Here is a 20,987-nt window from a genome sequence, read left to right on the forward strand (position 1 = left end):
GTTGGGGTAACTGATATAGGAATACAATGCACTAATACATAGTACAGCTCATATACACAGGACAGGTGGGTGGGGCGCACATATAATAAGAGGATAAGAGTCAGGGATGTGACCTAACAAAAGGAGAAGGACAACATTTTGCTGAAGAGCTAACACCCTGAAAAAGAGCGAAGATCCAGCCAAAATGTTATATATAAACTCCATTACTATGCAATAATAGCAAAGTTTGGGGTTCACCCTCAGAGCGACTGTATCTTTCATTGCTGAGGAGCATTTTAAAGGATTTTTAGTGCGTTTCACTGATAACGAGCATGAGATTTACGAAGTGCTGCTGTTCTGTAAGGCCCCCTAAGGCCCAAGTGAGTGCAGTGACATCATCAGCTTTCTATCTGCCATGCTGTTCTATCCCGTTAAGTACTGCACAATAAGTATGACCAATAGACGTCTGTGCAGTCGCATAAAATGAAGTTCGCTGTTTTTTTCCCCTTTCAATTGCTATTTATTTTGCAAAGAACTCCCAAACCACACACATTTGTGTCTTTGGAAGGTAAAATCTCTGCATGTAAGGGGCAGTCCTGTTACGGAGACCAGGACTAATACCAGGGATCAATATCGCCAGACAGAACACAAGAGTTTATCAAATTAATTTATTGGAAAATAGTAATCCACAATAATACATATACACAGGCAACATACCCAACTGGGGGATACTGGGGTAACCTATAGTCCTAGGTGCAGAGATCTCCCTAGAGAGAGTTTCCCTGATCTTCCCCCTGCAGTGTCCTCTGAACTGGACTCCAGGCCTGGCACCCGCACAGCAGGGGGCGCTGCAGCTTCCCTTGTTACAGCAAACTTCTGCAACTCTTCTGGCTCGGAACTGAGCTGAATTGAACTGCTATGGGCCTCCCCCTCACCTGTTTATATCCATAACCCACCATGTTACAACATTGAGGGCCAGGTGCTGGCTACCTGCAGGAACGCTGTCTCAATCAAGCTTTTCATGATCCTTTGGAAACATGGAGGACACACCACGCGCAGCTGTAGGACGCGACTCCCTCCCCGAGAGCAACGTGGTATATGTATTCTTTTCAACTCTTTCTCTTGCATTGTATGAACATTGAGGCTACGATTAGCAGCAAAGTACTTTTCAGAGGACTGTGATAATATGTGCAACACAGGATGGTTATCATGAGCGCTACACTGGGTGGGAGTAATAGCTTCTAAGTTCTGGGATCCATATGTCGGGATCCTTACAAGGATGATATACCTTCAAACTTTCAGCATTGTGTGACCTGCGGTCAGTGATCAGCTGCCCGTTACTGCTATTACCGGACACAGCAAATAAGCGCCACTCAGCGCTGCTATAATATGTGCTACATTTTGGAGGATTAGCTTCTGTGTTTCTTTCATTGAAAGGCGTTCAAGTTGACTATATCCAAAAAGGGCGTTGTATGTTTATATCTTCAAATGAATCCAACTATCAATGGATGTGCGGAATGAAATGCAGATATATGGCGCTGCTGGGAGCGCTACACAGAATGACAGAATTAGCTTCTGGTTTTTTTCTACTAAAAGCTGCTCTAATTGATTGGATCCTAAACAAAGGGAGATGTGTTCCTAACTTCAATCACATTCCCAGTGCTATGTGAACAGAGCCGGGATCAGTAACAGCGCTCGTTACAGGACAATGTCACCTGGTGCAAGTGAGTGGTGCTACAAACTGTTCCATTGGACTGTGATATTGGCGCCTGTGTTTTGAAGTGAAACTTCTTTAGCGGCACCTACCACATGAGCACACCTCAGTGACAGGGAATGGAGCTGGTGGTGACGGAAGTGGCGTCGCTGCTGGCAGAAGAAGCTGTCAGCAACATTCACCGCCACCGAATTTTGTCAGTTTCCAGTAGCAGGAGGAACACACACGCGCGCACACACACACACACACACACACACGCACAGCCGCCAAACACCCCAGCCGAGCACCGCCCGCCGATGACACCCGCTCCCTCCCCCCCACAAACACACTGACACACACTGACTGACATACACACACTGATTGACTGACACACACACACTGACTGACACTGACTGACTGACACACACACACACACACACACTGGCTGACACACACAGACACACAGAAGGAATTCAGTTACTATAACTATAAATATAGAAGTGCAAATAGCTAAAACACGCTTTCTAAGTCAAACTTCTTTGCGCTTTGGCACTGAATTTGTGTTTTGATTCATTAAAAACATCACCATTACAAATACAATTTCTGTGACAAAACAGTGACAAAGGACAAAGAAGTTTCACTTAAAATGTGCGTGATCAGCACACACACACAGACACACACACATACACACACACAGACACACACAGACACACACGCTACTTTTATTCTATTGAAAGGCTTCCAGTTAAACTGTAACCGTAAGAAAATGATGCGTTTATAACGTCACATCAATCTAACCACCACAGGATCCTAGAACCTAATGCAGCTATTTCTGTAGCATTACTTTCATTCCCTGTATACACCATTAAAGGACATTAAAAGATACACTTTCTTCCTTAAAATGAAGATTAACCCTATAATGATACACGTGTCATTACAATGTTACCCTATCTGAAGTGAATCCAAACCTGTCATTGAACAAATAGTTCATAAGTATTTTGCAATTAATTAAGTAACCAGTTTATCTTCAGCAAGCATTAAAGTGACTCAGTCTTATGCTCAGCTGACAATCAAATACATCATTACATTACCATTCAGTATAGCTCTGGATCTTTTTATTATTTTTAATTAATTTTTGAGCGTAACAAGTTAAAAATAAAGGTGTTAAATAAATAAAGTAGACACAGTATATTTTTTCAAAAGTGTCCTTTCTGTGTGGCATATAGTCTCCAATCAGGGAGTAGTCAGTATGTACAAATCCACCTATATACCCACTATATATATACCCACTGTATATATACCCACTGCTTAATCCGTCAGTTTATTATCCTCTTGTAAAATATCTACCACAATTAATGGCTGTCTAACCAAGCAATACTGCCATGAAGTGAATTATAGTGTATAGATTACGAATGAAGTTTATCTTCATTGGAAAGAGTGAGCCCATTGAAAAGGATTCTCTCTGTGTTCTATGTGCTACCTGCCCAAAGCTAGATTGGTCTAAATGCAACATTAAGGAGAGTTACATGGAAAGATTACAGACACAACTTTCCAACTGCACATAAAGTTAACCCCTGCACCCTGAAGTTCTGGGACCAGGATTACAAGACACATATACTTACATATATAGCACACACAGGGAGGGGTAATGCAGGGATTAACCTTTATTAATAGCAGCCATATCTGCTCCTAGGTAATGATATTATGAGGAATTAAATCTGGGTGAATTTTTTTTTTCCCAATAAAAATCTGACACCTAAAAGCAATTTAACAAAAAGATAAGGCTGTTTGTGAGCGTGGCGTGCTGACAAGGGGGGAGGAGCCACGCGATTGACAAACACTACCCCATTCAAAGGACTTAGAGGAAAATAAATGATGCTTAATTAAAAACAAAAGCAGTCAAATATTTGCCTTTTGCGTGGTTAGGTTTCTTTAAAGCAGCCCTCCAAGCTGCCTTTTTTTTTTTAATTATTATTATTATTTTCCTTATTAGTATATGTGCATCAAAACAATTCACACAATGATAAGTAATTAGCTAAGTTGCCGATCGATCCGTTCTCCTGTGACCGATCGGCGAAGATTCGGCTCGGGGGCTCACTAAATGGCTGACAGTGCAGCAGAAGAGGACCAAAGATGCAAAGTTCTGACCAGGCAGCCACTAGATACAATTGCGCACTGCTAGAGAGTGGGCAGGGCTCACAAAGGGGTGTGCCAGAGCCTGTTTCAGAAGAGGAAGGGAATGTGACTTTGTAAATGGTTAATATAGAAACAAAATAATGCTTGTTACATTATACAGAAAAAAATGTCATTCTGAGTTGTTGTTGTTTTTTTTTGTATGTATGTATATATGTCTTTATTTATATAGCGCCATTAGTGTACATAGCGCTTCACATTTTTAAATGCTACAAGTATTTTCTCATAGTACCGAACTGATTTATTAAAAAAAGAAAAAATACCATGTAGGATATTGCTTGTTCTTCAGCTTTAAGGAAACCAATTAGATTGTTAAATTCTTTTCACCATGTTATTGCTAGGACCACAATCAGAGCGCTATCAGCGCGCTATCAGCGAGCACACCTTCAAAGCTGTGCTGAATATTTACACTAGAGGGCGCCATACTACCACCCTTCTCCTATTATTTCCTCCCGTTCTCCGGCAGCAGCCGTATAGTCAGAGATTAGAATGAGTAAGAAATAGGGAAATCCCTATATATAATTATTATCAGACAGTTATAATGACAATCACAGCTGCCCGCTTCTTTTGGGAACCCCCCCCCCCCCACCTCCGATTTGGGGCGAAGTTGTCCCATGATAAAAATGTACATCCCTTGCTGCCAGAGGGGTCAGCGGATGATGGACATGTAGACATTTATTTTGTACAGGAAAAGCTGCCCTCCCTTCCCCCCTCTCGCCCCCTCTCCCTCACTCCCCCCACCCCCCACCCCCCACCCATTCATCCTCTTTCCTCCCTGAATCAGAATACCATCAGTAACCAGACAGTTGGGGCTGGCAGGGGCCGGCCGTGATTGGCTGATAAGATACAGATATTCAGTATTGTCACGGGGCGCAAGGCGTGATCATGTTATGGGGGGGACTGAATCTCTAAGTCTGTATCTCCACCCCAGGCCCGGTCCCCCCCCCACCCCAGGCCCGGTCCCCCCCCCCCCACCCCAGGCCCGTATCCCCACCCCAGGCCCGGTCCCCCCACCCCAGGCCAGGTCCCCCCACCCCAGGCCCGTATCCCCACCCCAGGCCCGGTCCCCCCCACCCCAGGCCCGGACCCCCCCCCACCCCAGGCCCAGTCCCCCCCCACCCCAGGCCCGGTCCCCACCCCAGGCCTGGTCCCCCCCACCCCAGGCCCGGTCCCCCCCACCCCAGGCTCGGACCCCCCCCAGGCCCGTATCCCCACCTCAGGCCCGTATCCCCACCCCAGGCCCGGACCCCCCCACCCCAGGCCCAGTCCCCCCACCCCAGGCCCATATCCCCACCCCAGGCCCAGTCCCCTCACCCCAGGCCCAGTCCCCCCACCCCAGGCCCGGTCCCCCCCACCCCAGGCCCGGTCCCCCCACCCCAGGCCGTATCCCCACCCCAGGCCCGGACCCCCCCACCCCAGGCCCGGTCCCCCCCACCCCAGGCCCGGTCCCCCCCACCCCAGGCCCAGTCCCCCCCACCCCAGGCCCGGTCCCCCCCAACCCAGGCCCGGTTCCCCCACCCCAGGCCCGGTTCCCCCACCCCAGGCCCGTATCCCCACCCCAGGCCCGGTCCCCCCCACCCCAGGCCCGTATCCCCACCCCAGGCCCGGTCCCCCCACCCCAGGCCCGTATCCCCAGGCCAGGTCCCCCCACCCCAGGCCCGTATCCCCACCCCAGGCCCGTATCCCCACCCCAGGCCCGGTCCCCCCCACCCCAGAGCCCGGGGCCCCCCACCCCAGGCCCAGTCCCCACCCCAGGCCCGGTCCCCCCCACCCCAGGCCCGGTCCCCCCCACCCCAGGCCCGGTCCCCCCACCCCAGGCCCGTATCCCCACCTCAGGCCCGTATCCCCACCCCAGGCCCGGACCCCCCACCCCAGGCCCGGTCCCCCCCACCCCAGGCCCGGTCCCCCCCCACCCCAGGCCCGTATCCCCACCCCAGGCCCGTATCCCCACCCCAGGCCCGGTCCCCCCCACCCCAGGTCTGGACCCCCCCACCCACCCCAGGCCCAGTCCCCCCCCACCCCAGGCCCGGTCCCCACCACCCCAGGCCCGGTCCCCCCCACCCCAGGCCCGGACCCCCCCACCCCAGGCCCGGTCCCCCCACCCCAGGCCCGTATCCCCACCTCAGGCCCGTATCCCCACCCCAGGCCCGGACCCCCCCACCCCAGGCCCAGTCCCCCCACCCCAGGCCCGTATCCCCACCCCAGGCCCAGTCCCCCCACCCCAGGCCCGGTCCCCCCCACCCCAGGCCCAGACCCCCCACCCCAGGCCCGGTCCCCCCCACCCCAGGCCCGGTCCCCCCACCCCAGGCCCGGTCCCCCCACCCCAGGCCCGGACCCCCCCACCCCAGGCCCGGACCCCCCCCACCCCAGGCCCGGTCCCCCCCACCCCAGGCCCGTATCCCCACCCCAGGCCCAGTCCCCCCACCCCAGGCCCGTATCCCCACCCCAGGCCCGGGGCCCCCACCCCAGGCCCGTATCCCCACCCCAGGCCAGGTCCCCCCACCCCAGGCCCGTATCCCCACCCAAGGCCCGGTCACCCCACCCCAGGCCCGTATCCCCACCCCAGGCCAGGTCCCCCCACCCCAGGCCCGGACCCCCCACCCCAGGCCCGGTCCCCACCCCAGGCCCGTATCCCCACCCCAGGCCCGTATCCCCACCCCAGGCCCGGTCCCCCCCACCCCAGGCCTGGACCCCCCCACCCACCCCAGGCCCAGTCCCCCCCCACCCCAGGCCTGGTCCCCCCCACCCCAGGCCCGGACCCCCCCACCCCAGGTCCGGTCCCCCCACCCCAGGCCCGTATCCCCACCTCAGGCCCGTATCCCCACCCCAGGCCCGGACCCCCCCCACCCCAGGCCCGGACCCCCCCCACCCCAGGCCCAGTCCCCCCACCCCAGGCCCGTATCCCCACCCCAGGCCCAGTCCCCCCACCCCAGGCCCGGTCCCCCACACCCCAGGCCCAGTCCCCCCCACCCCAGGCCCGGTCCCCCCCACCCCAGGCCCAGTCCCCCCCACCCCAGGCCCGGTCCCCCCCACCCCAGGCCCGGTCCCCCCACCCCAGGCCCGGACCCTCCCACCCCAGGCCCGGACCCCCCCCACCCCAGGCCCGGTCCCCCCCACCCCAGGCCCGTATCCCCACCCCAGGCCCGGTCCCCCCACCCCAGGCCCGGTCCCCCCACCCCAGGCCCGTATCCCCACCTCAGGCCCGGTCCCCCCACCCCAGGCCCGTATCCCCACCCCAGGCCAGGTCCCCCCACCCCAGGCCCGTATCCCCACCCCAGGCCCGGTCCCTCCCACCCCAGGCCCGGACCCCCCACCCCAGGCCCGGTCCCCCCCCACCCCAGGCCCGGTCCCCCCCACCCCAGGCCCGGACCCCCCCACCCCAGGTCCGTATCCCCCACCCCAGGCCCAGTCCCCCCACCCCAGGTCCGTATCCCCACCCCAGGCCCGGACCCCCACACCCCAGGCCCGGTCCCCCCACCCCAGGCCCGGTCCCCCCACCCCAGGCCCATATCCCCACCCCAGGCCCGGTCCCCCCCACCCCAGGCCCGGACTCCCACCGCTCTGTGATAAGTCACGTAACGTAACATTAAGACTAAGGGGCCTATGCAGAGAGCAGCGCTTTTTAAAATTGGAGAGGGGAATAAAAAGTAGGTTTAATGGAGAGTTTTATTCTCCATATGCAGAAATGGGCGAAATCCGCTATTTTTAGCATTACTGCATGTGGAGAATTGTAAATGAGGAGATGCGCGCAGCTGAAAGGGAGAAAAAAAAATCGCGGATTTTTTTGTTTCCCTATAGCCGGCGACCTCCTGCTTCTTGCCAACTTTAGTTGGCGGAGAAAATTGAAGAAAATCGCGCTAAAAACAGCCACTAGATGGCGAGCGCGCCTTTCTGAATTCGGATATTTTTCAGACTGGCGAGATGTAGTTTCTCGCCAGCCGCGCGGCGAGATTTTCAAATAGAAAAAAAAAAATGGCGCGTTTTTCCTACCTCGCCATTTTCAGCTGTTTTTTGCGCGATTTTCTCCGGAAAATGGCGAGATTTTAAATAGCGCTGCTCTCTGCATAAGGCCCTAACTGTGTATCTTCAAAGGACAGGAACATTACATCGTGTTTTGTTTGGTAAAAACATTGCGTTAACGATGGCGCCCGTTAGTGCTAATGACATGCGAGTGATATGCAAATGAGGCATTATCATAACATTGCATGTCCACAAAAGTCTGTTAATCTTTAACACAATGATTTAACCCCACGTTGGTTAAATCATATCTAAACTTTGCATTACTTACATCCATTACTACAATAGGACTTTTGTAGGGTCTAGATGGGGGTAACACAAAGGTGGTCAACTCCAGACCTCAAGGGCCACTAACAGGACAGGGTTTCAGGATATCCCTGCTTCAGCACAGGTGGCTCAATCAGTGGCCCAGACTTTGACTGCACCACCTGTGCTGAAGCAGGATTACCCTGGAAACCTGACCTGTTGGTGGCCTTTGAGGACTGGAGTTGCCCGCCCCTGGTATAACTCCCGGGAGGTAGGATTTACAACAAAGCGTTATATCGCTCTCTTATCCTCTCGTTCTCAGCTTGAGTTAAGACCTGTTTCAGAGTCTGGATGCGAGTCACACTTAACGTCACGTTACTGGAAGAAAACCCAACATTAAGTTACAATACCGTGACCGTAGCTCAATGCTAGCGCGATGTACAAGGGTAGTGAGTATTGTGGTGCTCAGACAATCAGACATTGCTCTATGGGCAACTTATTGATGGAATCTATCAGTGTCCAGATGCTAATAGGATGTCCCACCTTGTACTAGGTGCTGAAAAGGTCTGAGAGGTGTGTGTGTGCCTAGCGGCGTCCACTTGATGACCACAAATATTGACACATAAATAATCACCCAATCACAAAGAACAACGGATAGCGCCACTCCCAGTTACAGACAGGATATACGTCAGGCACTATGGCCCCTTACCTGCCAACCTCCAGGTTTTTGCACCTAATTAGCTTTGCGCATACAGTAGGTATTAAGCTCGGAGCGGCCAGTCCTGTTTTAGGCAGTGTCGCATTACGGGCTCTGATCTAACAGAGCTCGGTGGGCCTAAACGGAAGAGCTTTTACCAAACCTTCACCCCTTCACTGCCAGACCGGACTGCAATGCATTGCAGCACAGGGAAAGAAAGCGAGCAGTATAAATACTATGTTTGGGGGGACGTGCCCCCTTTCTGTGACTGTGATTTGGGGAGACCTGCGTGCATTTTTGGCTTATAAAGAGGTTAGCAGACAGAGCCTGTTCCCCGGGCCCTGGGCTCGGCTCTCCGTGCTGCAGAACAGGGCACCATTTGTTTTGAATGAATTGAACATGTTCCTCAGCGCAGGAATATACATTTCCACTCCCATGTGTCCCGACTCGTTCACCTGCGCCTGCTTCCTCCCATAAAATCACAGTGTCGCCCCACGAGGGCAGTCACCCCAGGTTTGGTCAGTGAAGTAACTGGGCGCCCCAGGCAGAGAGGCAGCATTACAGGGGTAGAGACGTGTTCTGGTAGAGTGAACCCCATTTATAATGGGGTTTCTGTTCAGTGCTGCTGTCTGAGGAATCTGGTTTGCATCCTCTTAGTAACATATACAGGAGTCGCAGGGAACGTAACGCGCTTTGCGTCCCTTCTCTTACCATTACGTTCCCTTTGTTCCCTTATTTATGCATTTAAAGTGCAGAGATTGCGGGTGTGCTAAGGAACGTCCCGTTGTACTTTAATCCTTAATCAGGGATTTCCCTAAGTCTGCCTATGAAATGAAAGCAGTGGGCCGAGGCACACCTTTATACAGCCCCCACTATTATCACAGAGGCGCCCTGATTTATAGCTGGAAAAGTATCATTTTTCTGATTTATCCCTGATAACAGTTCCCTCGTCCCTGTGTACATCGGCAGGGAATTGGATGATCTCCCACATTCCCTCCCAAATATCCCCGCGGTACAATCTTCCACGTGTTGGTCACTGTAATTCTCCCCACTTTCCACTTAGATTGTAAGCTCTTCGTGGCAGGGACTCGTTTTTCTATTGTTTTATGTCTGGAGCGCTTATTCCCACTGTGTTATAATATTATGTCACGTGTAACGCGCTGTGTACCTGAATGGCACTGTATACAGAAAGACGTACATACATTAGTGGGAGGGATTGTGAGACGCTCCCTGTAGGGGGCGTGTTTTTAGGTGCAGGTAGAAGGGAATTCCCGATTTTGGGTGCTGCACCACAATGCGTCTTTACACAGGACAGGGCCGTGCAGACAGATGGAGCAGCGAGGAGTCGGGCCTGGCACAGCTGAGGGTGCGGGCAATGATTAGAGATGCCTTTTGACCATAAGCCATGGCAGACCGGGCACCATGGATTAACCAGTCACAAAAACACAGTTTTCCCACAATCAGAAAACAACTGTGCGTTAACTAACAAACAATTAACATGATACGGCTAATTATTGCTTTTACGAAGCGCAGGCAGCAACACAGCATCAGCATGTTAGTCACGCAGAATTGCTTGTCTTTGCCGTGCCCATCTTGGGGTCTGCCAATACCACCGCGTTCTGCTGAAACAGGAACCAATGTGAGACCCAGTGCCAGCTTCGTGGGCAATCCACATCATTTCATCGTGTCTAGGCACCAGAATATTAGATTGCCAGCTCTTTGGCACTTACTGTGTCTGTTAATTGTACTATACACTGCACCAAATATAAATGAATATATATTTTTTATTACTCTTATCATTAACCTCTTCCCTGCTGACTCCTTTGGCAGCAAGGAGTTAAATAATGGGTTCTCAATTCCAGTCCTCAAAACCCCTCAACAGGTCCGGTTTTCTTGATATCCTTTCCTCAGCCTAGGTGGCTCAATCAGTCCCTGCTTCAGCACAGGTGGTTCGGTCTTCAACTGAGCCTCTGAGCCACCTGTGCTGAAACAGGGATGTCCTCGAAACCTGACCTTTTGGGTGGTCTTGAGGACTGGATTTGAGAACCCCTGGGTTAAATGATGGAACCCCACTTTTTCAATATGAAAGACAGCCTTTGTTACATTCTGTAGCAACATTTTCCAAGTAAAAGCACTTGTGCGACACCACTGACAACCACATAATGTACATTGTATCATCAAGTCAGGAACCACATCGTGTACATTGTATCGTCAGGTCACAGAACCACATCGTGTACATTGTATCGTCAGGTCAGGAACCACATCATGTACATTGTATCATCAGGTCAGGAACCACATCCTGTACATTGTATCGTCAGGTCAGGAAACACATCATGTACATTGTATCGACAGGTCACAGAACCACATCATGTACATTGTATCGTCAGGTCAGGAACCACATCGTGTACATTGTATCGTCAGGTCAGGAACCACATCGTGTACATTGTATCGTCAGGTAAGGAACCACATCGTGTACATTGTATCGTCAGGTCACAGAACCACATCATGTACATTGTATCGTCAGGTCACAGAACCACATCATGTACATTGTATCATCAGGTCAGGAACCACATCATGTACATTGTATCGTCAGGTCAGGAACCACATCATGTACATTGTATCGTCAGGTCAGGAACCGCATCATGTACATTGTATCATCAGGTCTAGAACCACATCATGTACATTGTATTGTCAGGTCAGGAACAACGTCATGTACATTGTATCATCAGGAACCACATCATGTACATTGTATCGTCAGGTCTAGAACCACATCATGTACATTGTATCATCAGGTCACAGAACCACATCATGTACATTGTATCGTCAGGTCAGGAACCGCATCATGTACATTGTATCGTCAGGTCTAGAACCACATCATGAACATTGTATCGTCAGGTCAGGAACCACATCATGTACATTGTATCGTCAGGTCACAGAACCACATAGTGTACATTGTATCGTCAGGTCAGGAACCACATCATGTACATTGTATCGTCAGGTCAGGAACCACATCATGTACATTGTATCGTCAGGTCAGGAACCACATCATGTACATTGTATCGTCAAGTCAGGAACCACATCATGTACATTGTATCGGCAGGTCAGGAACCACATCATGTACATTGTATCGTCAGGTCACAGAACCACATCATGTACATTGTATCATCAAGTCAGGAACCACATCATGTACATTGTATCATCAAGTCAGGAACCACATCATGTACATTGTATAGTCAGGTTAGGAACCACATCTAGTACATTGTATCGTCAGGTCAGGAACCACATCGTGTACATTGTATCGTCAGGTCAGGAACCACATCATGTACATTGTATCGTCAGGTCAGGAACCACATCATGTACATTGTATCGTCAGGTCACAGAACCACATCATGTACATATTATCGTCAGGTCAGGAACCACATCATGTACATTGTATCGTCAGTAACCACATCATGTACATTGTATCGTCAGGTCAGGAACCACATCATGTACATTGTATCGTCAGGAACCACATCGTGTACATTGTATCGTCAGGTCACAGAACCACATCATGTACATTGTATCATCAAGTCAGGAACCACATCATGTACATTGTATCGTCAGGAACCACATCATGTACATTGTATCATCAGGTCAGGAACCACATCGTGTACATTGTATCGTCAGGTTAGGAACCACATCGTGTACATTGTATCGGCAGGTCAGGAACCACATCATGTACATTGTATCGTCAGGTCAGGAACTACATCGTGTACATTGTATCGTCATGTCAGGAACCACATCATGTACATTGTATCATCAGGTCACAGAACCACATCATGTACATTGTATCGTCAAGTCAGGAACCACATCATGTACATTGTATCGTCAGTAACCACATCATGTACATTGTATCGTCAAGTCAGGAACCACATCGTGTACATTGTATCGTCAGGTCAGGAACCACATCATGTACATTGTATCGTCAGGTCAGGAACTACATCGTGTACATTGTATCGTCAAGTCAGGAACCACATCATGTACATTGTATCGTCAGTAACCACATCATGTACATTGTATCGTCAAGTCAGGAACCACATCGTGTACATTGTATCGTCAGGTCAGGAACCACATCATGTACATTGTATCGTCAGGTCAGGAACTACATCGTGTACATTGTATCGTCATGTCAGGAACCACATCATGTACATTGTATCGTCAGGTCAGGAACCACATCATGTACATTGTATCATCAGGAACCACATCATGTACATTGTATCATCAGGTCACAGAACCACATCATGTACATTGTATCGTCAGGAACCACATCATGTACATTGTATCGTCAGGTCAGGAACCACATCATGTACATTGTATCGGCAGGTCAGGAACCATATCATGTACATTGTATCGTCAGGTTAGGAACTACATCGTGTACATTGTATCGTCAGGTCAGGAACCACATCGTGTACATTGTATCGTCAGGTCAGGAACCACATCATGTACATTGTATCGTCAGGAACCACATCGTGTACATTGTATCGTCAGGTCAGGAACCACATCGTGTACATTGTATCGTCAGGTCAGGAACCACATCGTGTACATTGTATCGTCAGGTCAGGAACCACATCGTGTACATTGTATCGTCAGGTCAGGAAACACATCGTGTACATTGTATCGTCAGGTCAGGAACCACATCGTGTACATTGTATCGTCAGGTCAGGAACCACATCGTGTACATTGTATCGTCAGGTCAAGAACCACATCGTGTACATTGTATTGTCAGGTCAGGAACCACATCGTGTACATTGTATCGGCAGGTCAGGAACCACATCATATACATTGTATCGTCAGGTCAGGAACCACATCATGTACATTGTATCGTCATGTCAGGAACCACATCATGTACATTGTATCGTCAGGAACCACATCATGTACATTGTATCGTCAGGTCAGGAACCACATCGTGTACATTGTATCGTAAGGAACCACATCATGTACATTGTATCGTCAGGTCAGGAACCACATCATGTACATTGTATCATCAGGTCAGGAACCACATCATGTACATTGTATCGTCAGGTCAGGAACCACATCGTGTACATTGTATCGTCAGGTCCGGAACCACATCATGTACATTGCACATGGCTCCCATGTATGATGGCCACAGAGTCCCTCAAATCATACAACACACATCCTTTCTCAGGGCTGAATATACCACAGATATTCATTTAACTATTGATCCTTTCTTAGTTTTTTTAATTCATCGTCGTTTTTTCATTAATTGTATATCTTTATTTATATAACGCCATCCATATACACAGCGCGTGACAGCAGTAACACACAGGACAATCATATATATTATATTTGCTGTGACTTCACTTCTTCTCAAATTATGCACTTCTTTTTACCAGCCTCAGTATGTCTCTAACTCTATTCATATATCTCCATCTCTCCTTCCTTCACCACTTCTTTGTTCACATGAACTCCTTTCTTACCTGCGTCCTCTGACACCACACAGCTATATCCCCTACACTAAAACACACCCCTACAAATCATCCTCACACATCCTCTTCCTATCCATGCTTCTCCTCCTTGCTTCTGGGGATATCTCTCCCAATCCTGGTCCCTGCCTTATTTCTACTTGCTCTCGTCCTCGCCTGCCAAATGCAATCTCTACTCCTTCTGGTGTTAACCCCTCCAACCTCATACCCATCCCCTGCCACCCTCCCTCCTCTCTCCCTTTCTCCTGTGCCCTTTGGAATGCTCGCTCCCTTTCTAACAAGTTCCTCTCTGTGCATGACTTCTTTCTCTCTCACTCCCTGCTTCTCTTTGCTATAACTGAGACCTGGCTCACTCAGTCTGACTCTGCTCTGGAAGCTGCCCTCTCCTACGGTGGCCTTTCCTTCTCCCACACTCCGCGCCCTGATGGCAGGGGTGGAGGCGTGGGGATCCTGCTCTCCTCTCTCTGCCGTTACCGAACCCTTCCTATTCCCCCCTCTCTTGCTTTGCCCTCCTTTGAGGCTCACACAGTCCAGATCTTCTCTCCTCTCCCGGTCCATGTGGCGGTCATCTATCGCCCACCTACCTCTACACATTCCCCTTCTGCCTTTCTCTCTCACTTTGAATCCTGGCTCTCTTTCTTTCTCTCCTCAGACTCCCCTGTTCTTCTCCTTGGGGACTTCAATTGCCACATTGATGACCCCTCTCTCCCTTGGGCTTCCCGCTTTCTTTCTCTAACCTCTTCTTTTGGCCTTCAACAGTGGACTGCAGCCAGCACCCACAAGGATGGCCACTACTTAGACCTGGTTTTCACTAAAAACTTTTCTCTCTCTGATTTCTCCATTTCCCCTTTTCCTCTCTCTGACCATCACCTCATCTCATTCTCTCTATCTCGCTTCTCCCCTTCTCCACCTCCATCTACCCCCCGGTTCTGCAGAAACCTGGGCTCTATTCACTTACCTGACTTTGAGTCCACTTTAAGCTCCACCCTCTCCTCTCTCAGTTCTGCTACAGACCCTGATAACCTGGTCAGGAACTACAACTCTGCCTTGTCCTCGTCTCTTGATCTACATGCCCCGCTTTCTCTCTGCCGCACTCGCCCTTCTAACCCTAGACCCTGGCTAAATTCCCACACGCGCATGCTGCGTTCCTCCACTCGTTCCTCTGAACGCCCCTGGAGGAAGTCTCACACTCTCGCAGACTTCCTTCACTACAAATTTATGCTATCCTGTTTCAACTCTGCCCTCTCGCAAGCTAAACAAGCCTACTTTTCTGCACTAATCAACATGCACAAGTCTAACCCACACCGACTGTTCTCTGTCTTTGATACTCTACTCAAACCACCCTCAGCTGCCTCTCCTTCCTCCATCTCCGCTCAGGACTTTGCTGACTATTTTAAGGAAAAGGTGGAATCCATACGGCAGAACATCCCCTCTGTTTCTTCCTCCCATCCTACACCTCTTCCTAACTCTCCTCCTGCCTTCCTTGACTCTTTTTCCACTGTCTCAGAGGAGGATGTGTCGCTGTTGATCGCCTCCTCTCCCTCTACCACTTGCCCTCTTGACCCCATTCCCTCCCATCTCCTAAAACCTCTAGTTCCTACTATAATCCCTACGCTCACACACATTTTTAACTCCTCCCTCTGCTCTGGAACCTTTCCATCCTCCTTCAAACATGCAACAGTCATACCATTACTCAAGAACAACAAGCTTGACCCTACCTGTCTTTCTAACTATCGACCTGTCTCCCTCCTGCCTTTTGCCTCTAAACTCCTTGAACGTCTTGTATTCTCTCGCTTGCTCCATTTTCTCAACACCTATTCTCTCCTAGACCCTCTACAATCTGGCTTCCGCTCTGCTCACTCCACCGAAACAGCCCTCACTAAAATAACTGACGACCTCCATGCTGCCAAAGACAGAGGTCATTACACTCTGCTCATATTATTCGACCTCTCTGCAGCATTTGACACAGTGGACCACCCTCTTCTCCTCCACATTCTCCATACTCTAGGTATTCGGAACAAAGCTCTATCCTGGATCTCATCCTACCTCTCCCATCGTACTTTCAGTGTCTCTTCTGCTAACACCTCCTCCTCCTCTATTGATCTCTCTGTGGGGGTACCCCAGGGCTCTGTCCTGGGACCTCTTCTCTTTTCTCTGTACACACTCTCTCTAGGTGACCTAATAACATCTTTTGGGTTTAATTATCACCTCTATGCCGACGACACACAAATATACTTTTCAACACCTGTCCTTACACCTGCTGTACAAACCAAAGTTTCTGAATGTCTCTCTGCTATATCATCCTGGATGGCCCTCCGCCGCCTTAAACTCAACATGGCTAAAACAGAGCTCCTCATACTTCCTCCCAAACCTGGCCCTACTACCTCCTTCCACATTACTGTTGGAACTACAATCATTCACCCAGTAGCCCAAGCACGCTGCCTAGGGATCACACTCGACTCCTCTCTCACATTCGCCCCTCACATTCAAAACATTTCTAAAACTTGTCGCTTTTTCCTCCGCAATATAACAAAGATACGCCCTTTCCTCTGTTGCTCGACTGCTAAAACTCTGACTCAGGCCCTCATTCTCTCCCGTCTTGATTACTGTAACCTCCTGCTGTCCGGCCTTCCTGCCTCTCACCTGTCTCCCCTATAATCTATCCTAAACGCTGCTGCCAGAATCACTCTACTCTTTCCTAGATCTGTCTCAGCATCTCCCCTCATGAAAACCCTCTCCTGGCTTCCGATCAAATCCCGCATCTCACATTCCATTCTTCTCCTCACTTTTAAAGCTTTACACTCCCCTGCCCCTCCTTACATCTCAGCCCTAATTTCTCGTTATGCACCATACAGACTCTTGCGTTCTTCTCAAGAATGTCTTCTTTCTACCCCCTTTGTATCTAAAGCCCTCTCCCGCCTTAAACCCTTCTCACTGACTGCCCCACATCTCTGGAATGCCCTTCCCCTCAGTACCCGACTAGCACCCTCTCTATCCACCTTTAAGACCCACCTTAAGACACACTTGCTTAAAGAAGCATATGAATAGCACTGTGAACATTCTGAACACGATACATAAAGATTGGCCCCCTGCAGACGCACTTACCAGAACTCCCTCCTACTGTCTCTGTACGTTCTCCCTACCTACCAATTAGACTGTAAGCTCCTCGGGGCAGGAACTCCTCTTCCGAAATGTTACTTTTATGTCTAAAGCACTTATTCCCATGATCTGTTACTTATATTATCTGTTATTTATTTGATTACCACATGTATTACTACTGTGAAGCGCTATGTACATTAATGGCGCTATATAAATAAAGACATACAATACAATACAATACAATATATTACAATGCGACTAAGCGCTTCAGACATAAAAGTAACATTAGGAAAAGGAGTCCCTGCCCCGAAGAGCTTACAATCTAAGTGGTAAGTGGGGAGAATTTAGAGACACAGTTGGGGTGGGGGGGTTCTGGTAAGTGCATCTGCAAAGGACGAAGGTCACTGCATCTGAGATGTAAAGTGTCAACCATTGAGCTTCCCAAATGCTTAATTAAAGAGGTGTGTTTTAAGGTGGGTCTTAAAGGTGGATAGAGAGGGTGCTAGTCGGGTACTGAGGGGAAGGGCATTCCAGAGGTGTGGGGCAGTCAGTGAGAAGGGTTTAAGGTGGGAGGGGGCTTTAGATACAAAGGGGGTAAACAGAAGACATCCTTGAGCAGAACGCAAGAGTCGGGCAGGTGTATAGTGGGAAACTAGGGCTGAGATGTAAGGAGGAGCAGAAGAGTGTTTTTGTCTTAAAAGAGAGGAGAATTTTGAAAGTAATATAGAATTTGATAGGAAATCAGGAGAGTGATTCTGGCGGCAGCGTTTAGGATAGATTGTAGGGGAGACAGGTGAGAGGCAGGAAGGCCGGACAGCAGGAGGTTACAAAACGGGAGAGAATGAGGGCCTGTGTTGTTTTAGCAATAGAACAACAGTGGAAAGGGCGTATTATTGGTATACTGCATTATAATTCTGCATTATTTTGTAAGTGTATTCTTGAGCTGCAGGTCTGGGTAATGTTCAGGGCAAGTGTAAGAGTAACATACTTTCCCCTCAGTTTAGACATGATTGAAATCATCTTCAAAGTCCAGCAGGGGGAGGTTAGTACGAGGCTGATCAATGCATCTTTAGCACCATCCATGTAAGCAGGGGAGAGGGGCCTGAAATAAAACCTCTAGCAGTCCCACTCACCAACTTCAGTTGGAATTGCAGTCAAGTGAAAGCACTCAGTCATTTATCATCTTCTGTACTAGCATGTGTAACAGTTGTATAGTAGTTTGATACCTGCTTTGTCAGTTTACATGAAAATGTGGGAGAAAGTCCCAATTACAATGATCACAGACTGACATTCGGCGTCCTCTCGTACGGACGCTTTACAATAACTGAATAAAGGATGCTGCAATGATTCCCAGGTTTCAGTGGCCTGGGATAAGATGCAGCTTGAGTGTCACGGCAGCCTTAGTTCCTCCTGCAAGCTCTGATAAGGGGTACTGGAGCCGGATCCCACGGTGAATGCCATACAAGTCAATGCCTGTTAACGCCGGATGGAGGTCTGATTCCTGACTAATGTTTTATACACAATATAGTTTCACTAAACTAGCCAATTACTGCAGGATTTCACAGTGATGCATGCCATAAGTATGTTAAGGTGGAAATAAAGGGATTTTGAATATAAATGCATCAAAATGCTTTTACTCCTGCATAGGAATTATATTATGAATCATTCTCATGCCGTGTGCAATAAGTGTTACTACCTGGAAGGACAAACATGGATACCCATCCTTCTTTGCCCAACAAGTGTATGTAACGTTGTATTTAAAGAGCACCAACCATGAATGTCACCTGTCCCAAATTTGTTTCATGTTCCAGCTCCGTGTGCTCAGGACATGTCCTGAATTTGGGAAAAGCCTGTTTCTGTTTTTGACTGAATTTGTTAGTGGGCTGGAGATGTACGAAGGGAGGGATGGGAAGGAGACCGGGGAGAAGAAGGCAGGGCGTGAGGTCACAGTGTTTTCTTCTCGGTGGTAGTTGTAAGAAAGAAGTGCACAAGACCGTGCCGTGTGATGCCTGCAAGACACAGGTTTCAGTGTGTGTCATCAACACAGGTTGTCCGGCCAGGAACCACAGGTCCTTTGGTTGGAGAAGTCACGGTACTGCGGTAGACGTTGCCACGGGTGCACGACCAACGAGTTCCAGGGGAATCAGTATCTAACATGAATCACAAAAGTGTAGGGACTCGACATTGTAAAGTAGAACAATATCAATGTATTACCTAAAAGGATCGTAGGTAATACATTGATATTTTTCTGCATTACAAGACCATATGAGTCCCTACACTTTTGTGATTCGTGTGAGGAACATGGACCATCTGGACAAAGAACACAGGTCATCTGGACAAGGAACACAGTTATCTGGACAAGGAACACAGGTCATCTGGTCAAGGAACACAGTTATCTGGATAAGGAACACGGATCATCTGGACAAGGAACACGGGTCATCAGGACAAGGAATACGAGTCATCTGGACAAGGAACACAGTTTTCTGGACAAGGAACACAAGTCATCTGGATAAGGAACACGGATCATCTGGACAAGGAACATGGGTCATCAGGACAAGGAACACAGGTCATCTGGACAAGGAACACGGGTCATCTGGATAAGGAACATGGGCATGGGTCATCAGGACAAGGAACACAGGTCATCAGGACAAGGAGCACAGGTCATCAGGACAAGGAACACAGGTCATCTGGACAAGGAACACGGGTTATCTGGACAAGGAACACGGGTCACCTGGACAAGGAACACGGATCATCTGGACAAGAAACACAGGTCATCTGGACAAGGAACACAGGTCATCTGGACAAGGAACACGGGTCACCTGGACAAGGAACACGGGTCATCAGGACAAGGAACACAGGTCATCAGGACAAGGAACACAGGTCATCAGGACAAGAGTTTCTTGTGCTGGAAAGTTGAAGACTGGAGGGTTTAACATGTTGGTAGAGCGTTACTAAACAGACAACACAATAAAACAATTGGAAAAAACATGTATTTTTAGGAGCTCATCTACTATGTTTCATAGACATGGTCTGCTACATCTAGAGTTGCATTAACTCCTTCAGTGACGAGGCATGCTGCCCTCTTTGGCACTGAATGTGTTACAATAACAAGTCTTGCAGCTGTTTTTTTTTTGTTTCTGCGTACCAAGGATCGATGAAAGGTTGTAACCGCTACGTTAAGCGGGGGACTTCTAATTACATTTAAAATGTCACGCCATGCAGTCTCATATTAAAAGTTCATTAAGCCTTGTAGCAAACAGAGAGTCATATAATGTGACTGCAGATAAAGACCATTACCCCCCTCCCCCCCAGTCTGGCAGGGGGGGGGGGCATTTACAGTCCAACATGAGATATTTTACCTGTTATTTCATATCATTATTCTTCCCTAAAAGGAACCCATTATGGGATATTACAAGTGACCAAGGCATAACATGACAACCAAATTTATATTTGGGATTAAATGAGGCTATCAATTTAAACCCACCGTGCCAATGAAATAAGATATTGCGCCGTTCTTCTTAACCGGAGTTCTTATAATAATAATAATAATAGTTAGTATTTTTCTTGCATAACGCTGATA

General features: G+C 49.3%; 1 protein-coding gene across 1 annotated transcript; it reads right to left on the bottom strand.

Annotated features, from left to right (window-relative positions):
- Positions 1 to 939: 939 nt before the first annotated feature.
- On the bottom strand, positions 940 to 8,159 carry LOC142500017 (uncharacterized). The gene is made up of 5 exons (XM_075610074.1): positions 8,154 to 8,159; positions 6,781 to 7,152; positions 5,863 to 5,947; positions 5,081 to 5,190; positions 940 to 1,155 (listed from the first exon to the last, which is right to left on the bottom strand). Exons 1-5 carry the CDS (start codon positions 8,157 to 8,159, stop codon positions 940 to 942), a joined length of 789 nt encoding a protein of 262 aa, XP_075466189.1.
- Between the last annotated feature and the right edge of the window lie 12,828 nt (positions 8,160 to 20,987).

This window comes from Ascaphus truei, chromosome 7 (genome assembly GCF_040206685.1).
Source record: "Ascaphus truei isolate aAscTru1 chromosome 7, aAscTru1.hap1, whole genome shotgun sequence".
In the NCBI taxonomy this organism is placed as follows: Eukaryota; Metazoa; Chordata; class Amphibia; order Anura; family Ascaphidae; genus Ascaphus; species Ascaphus truei.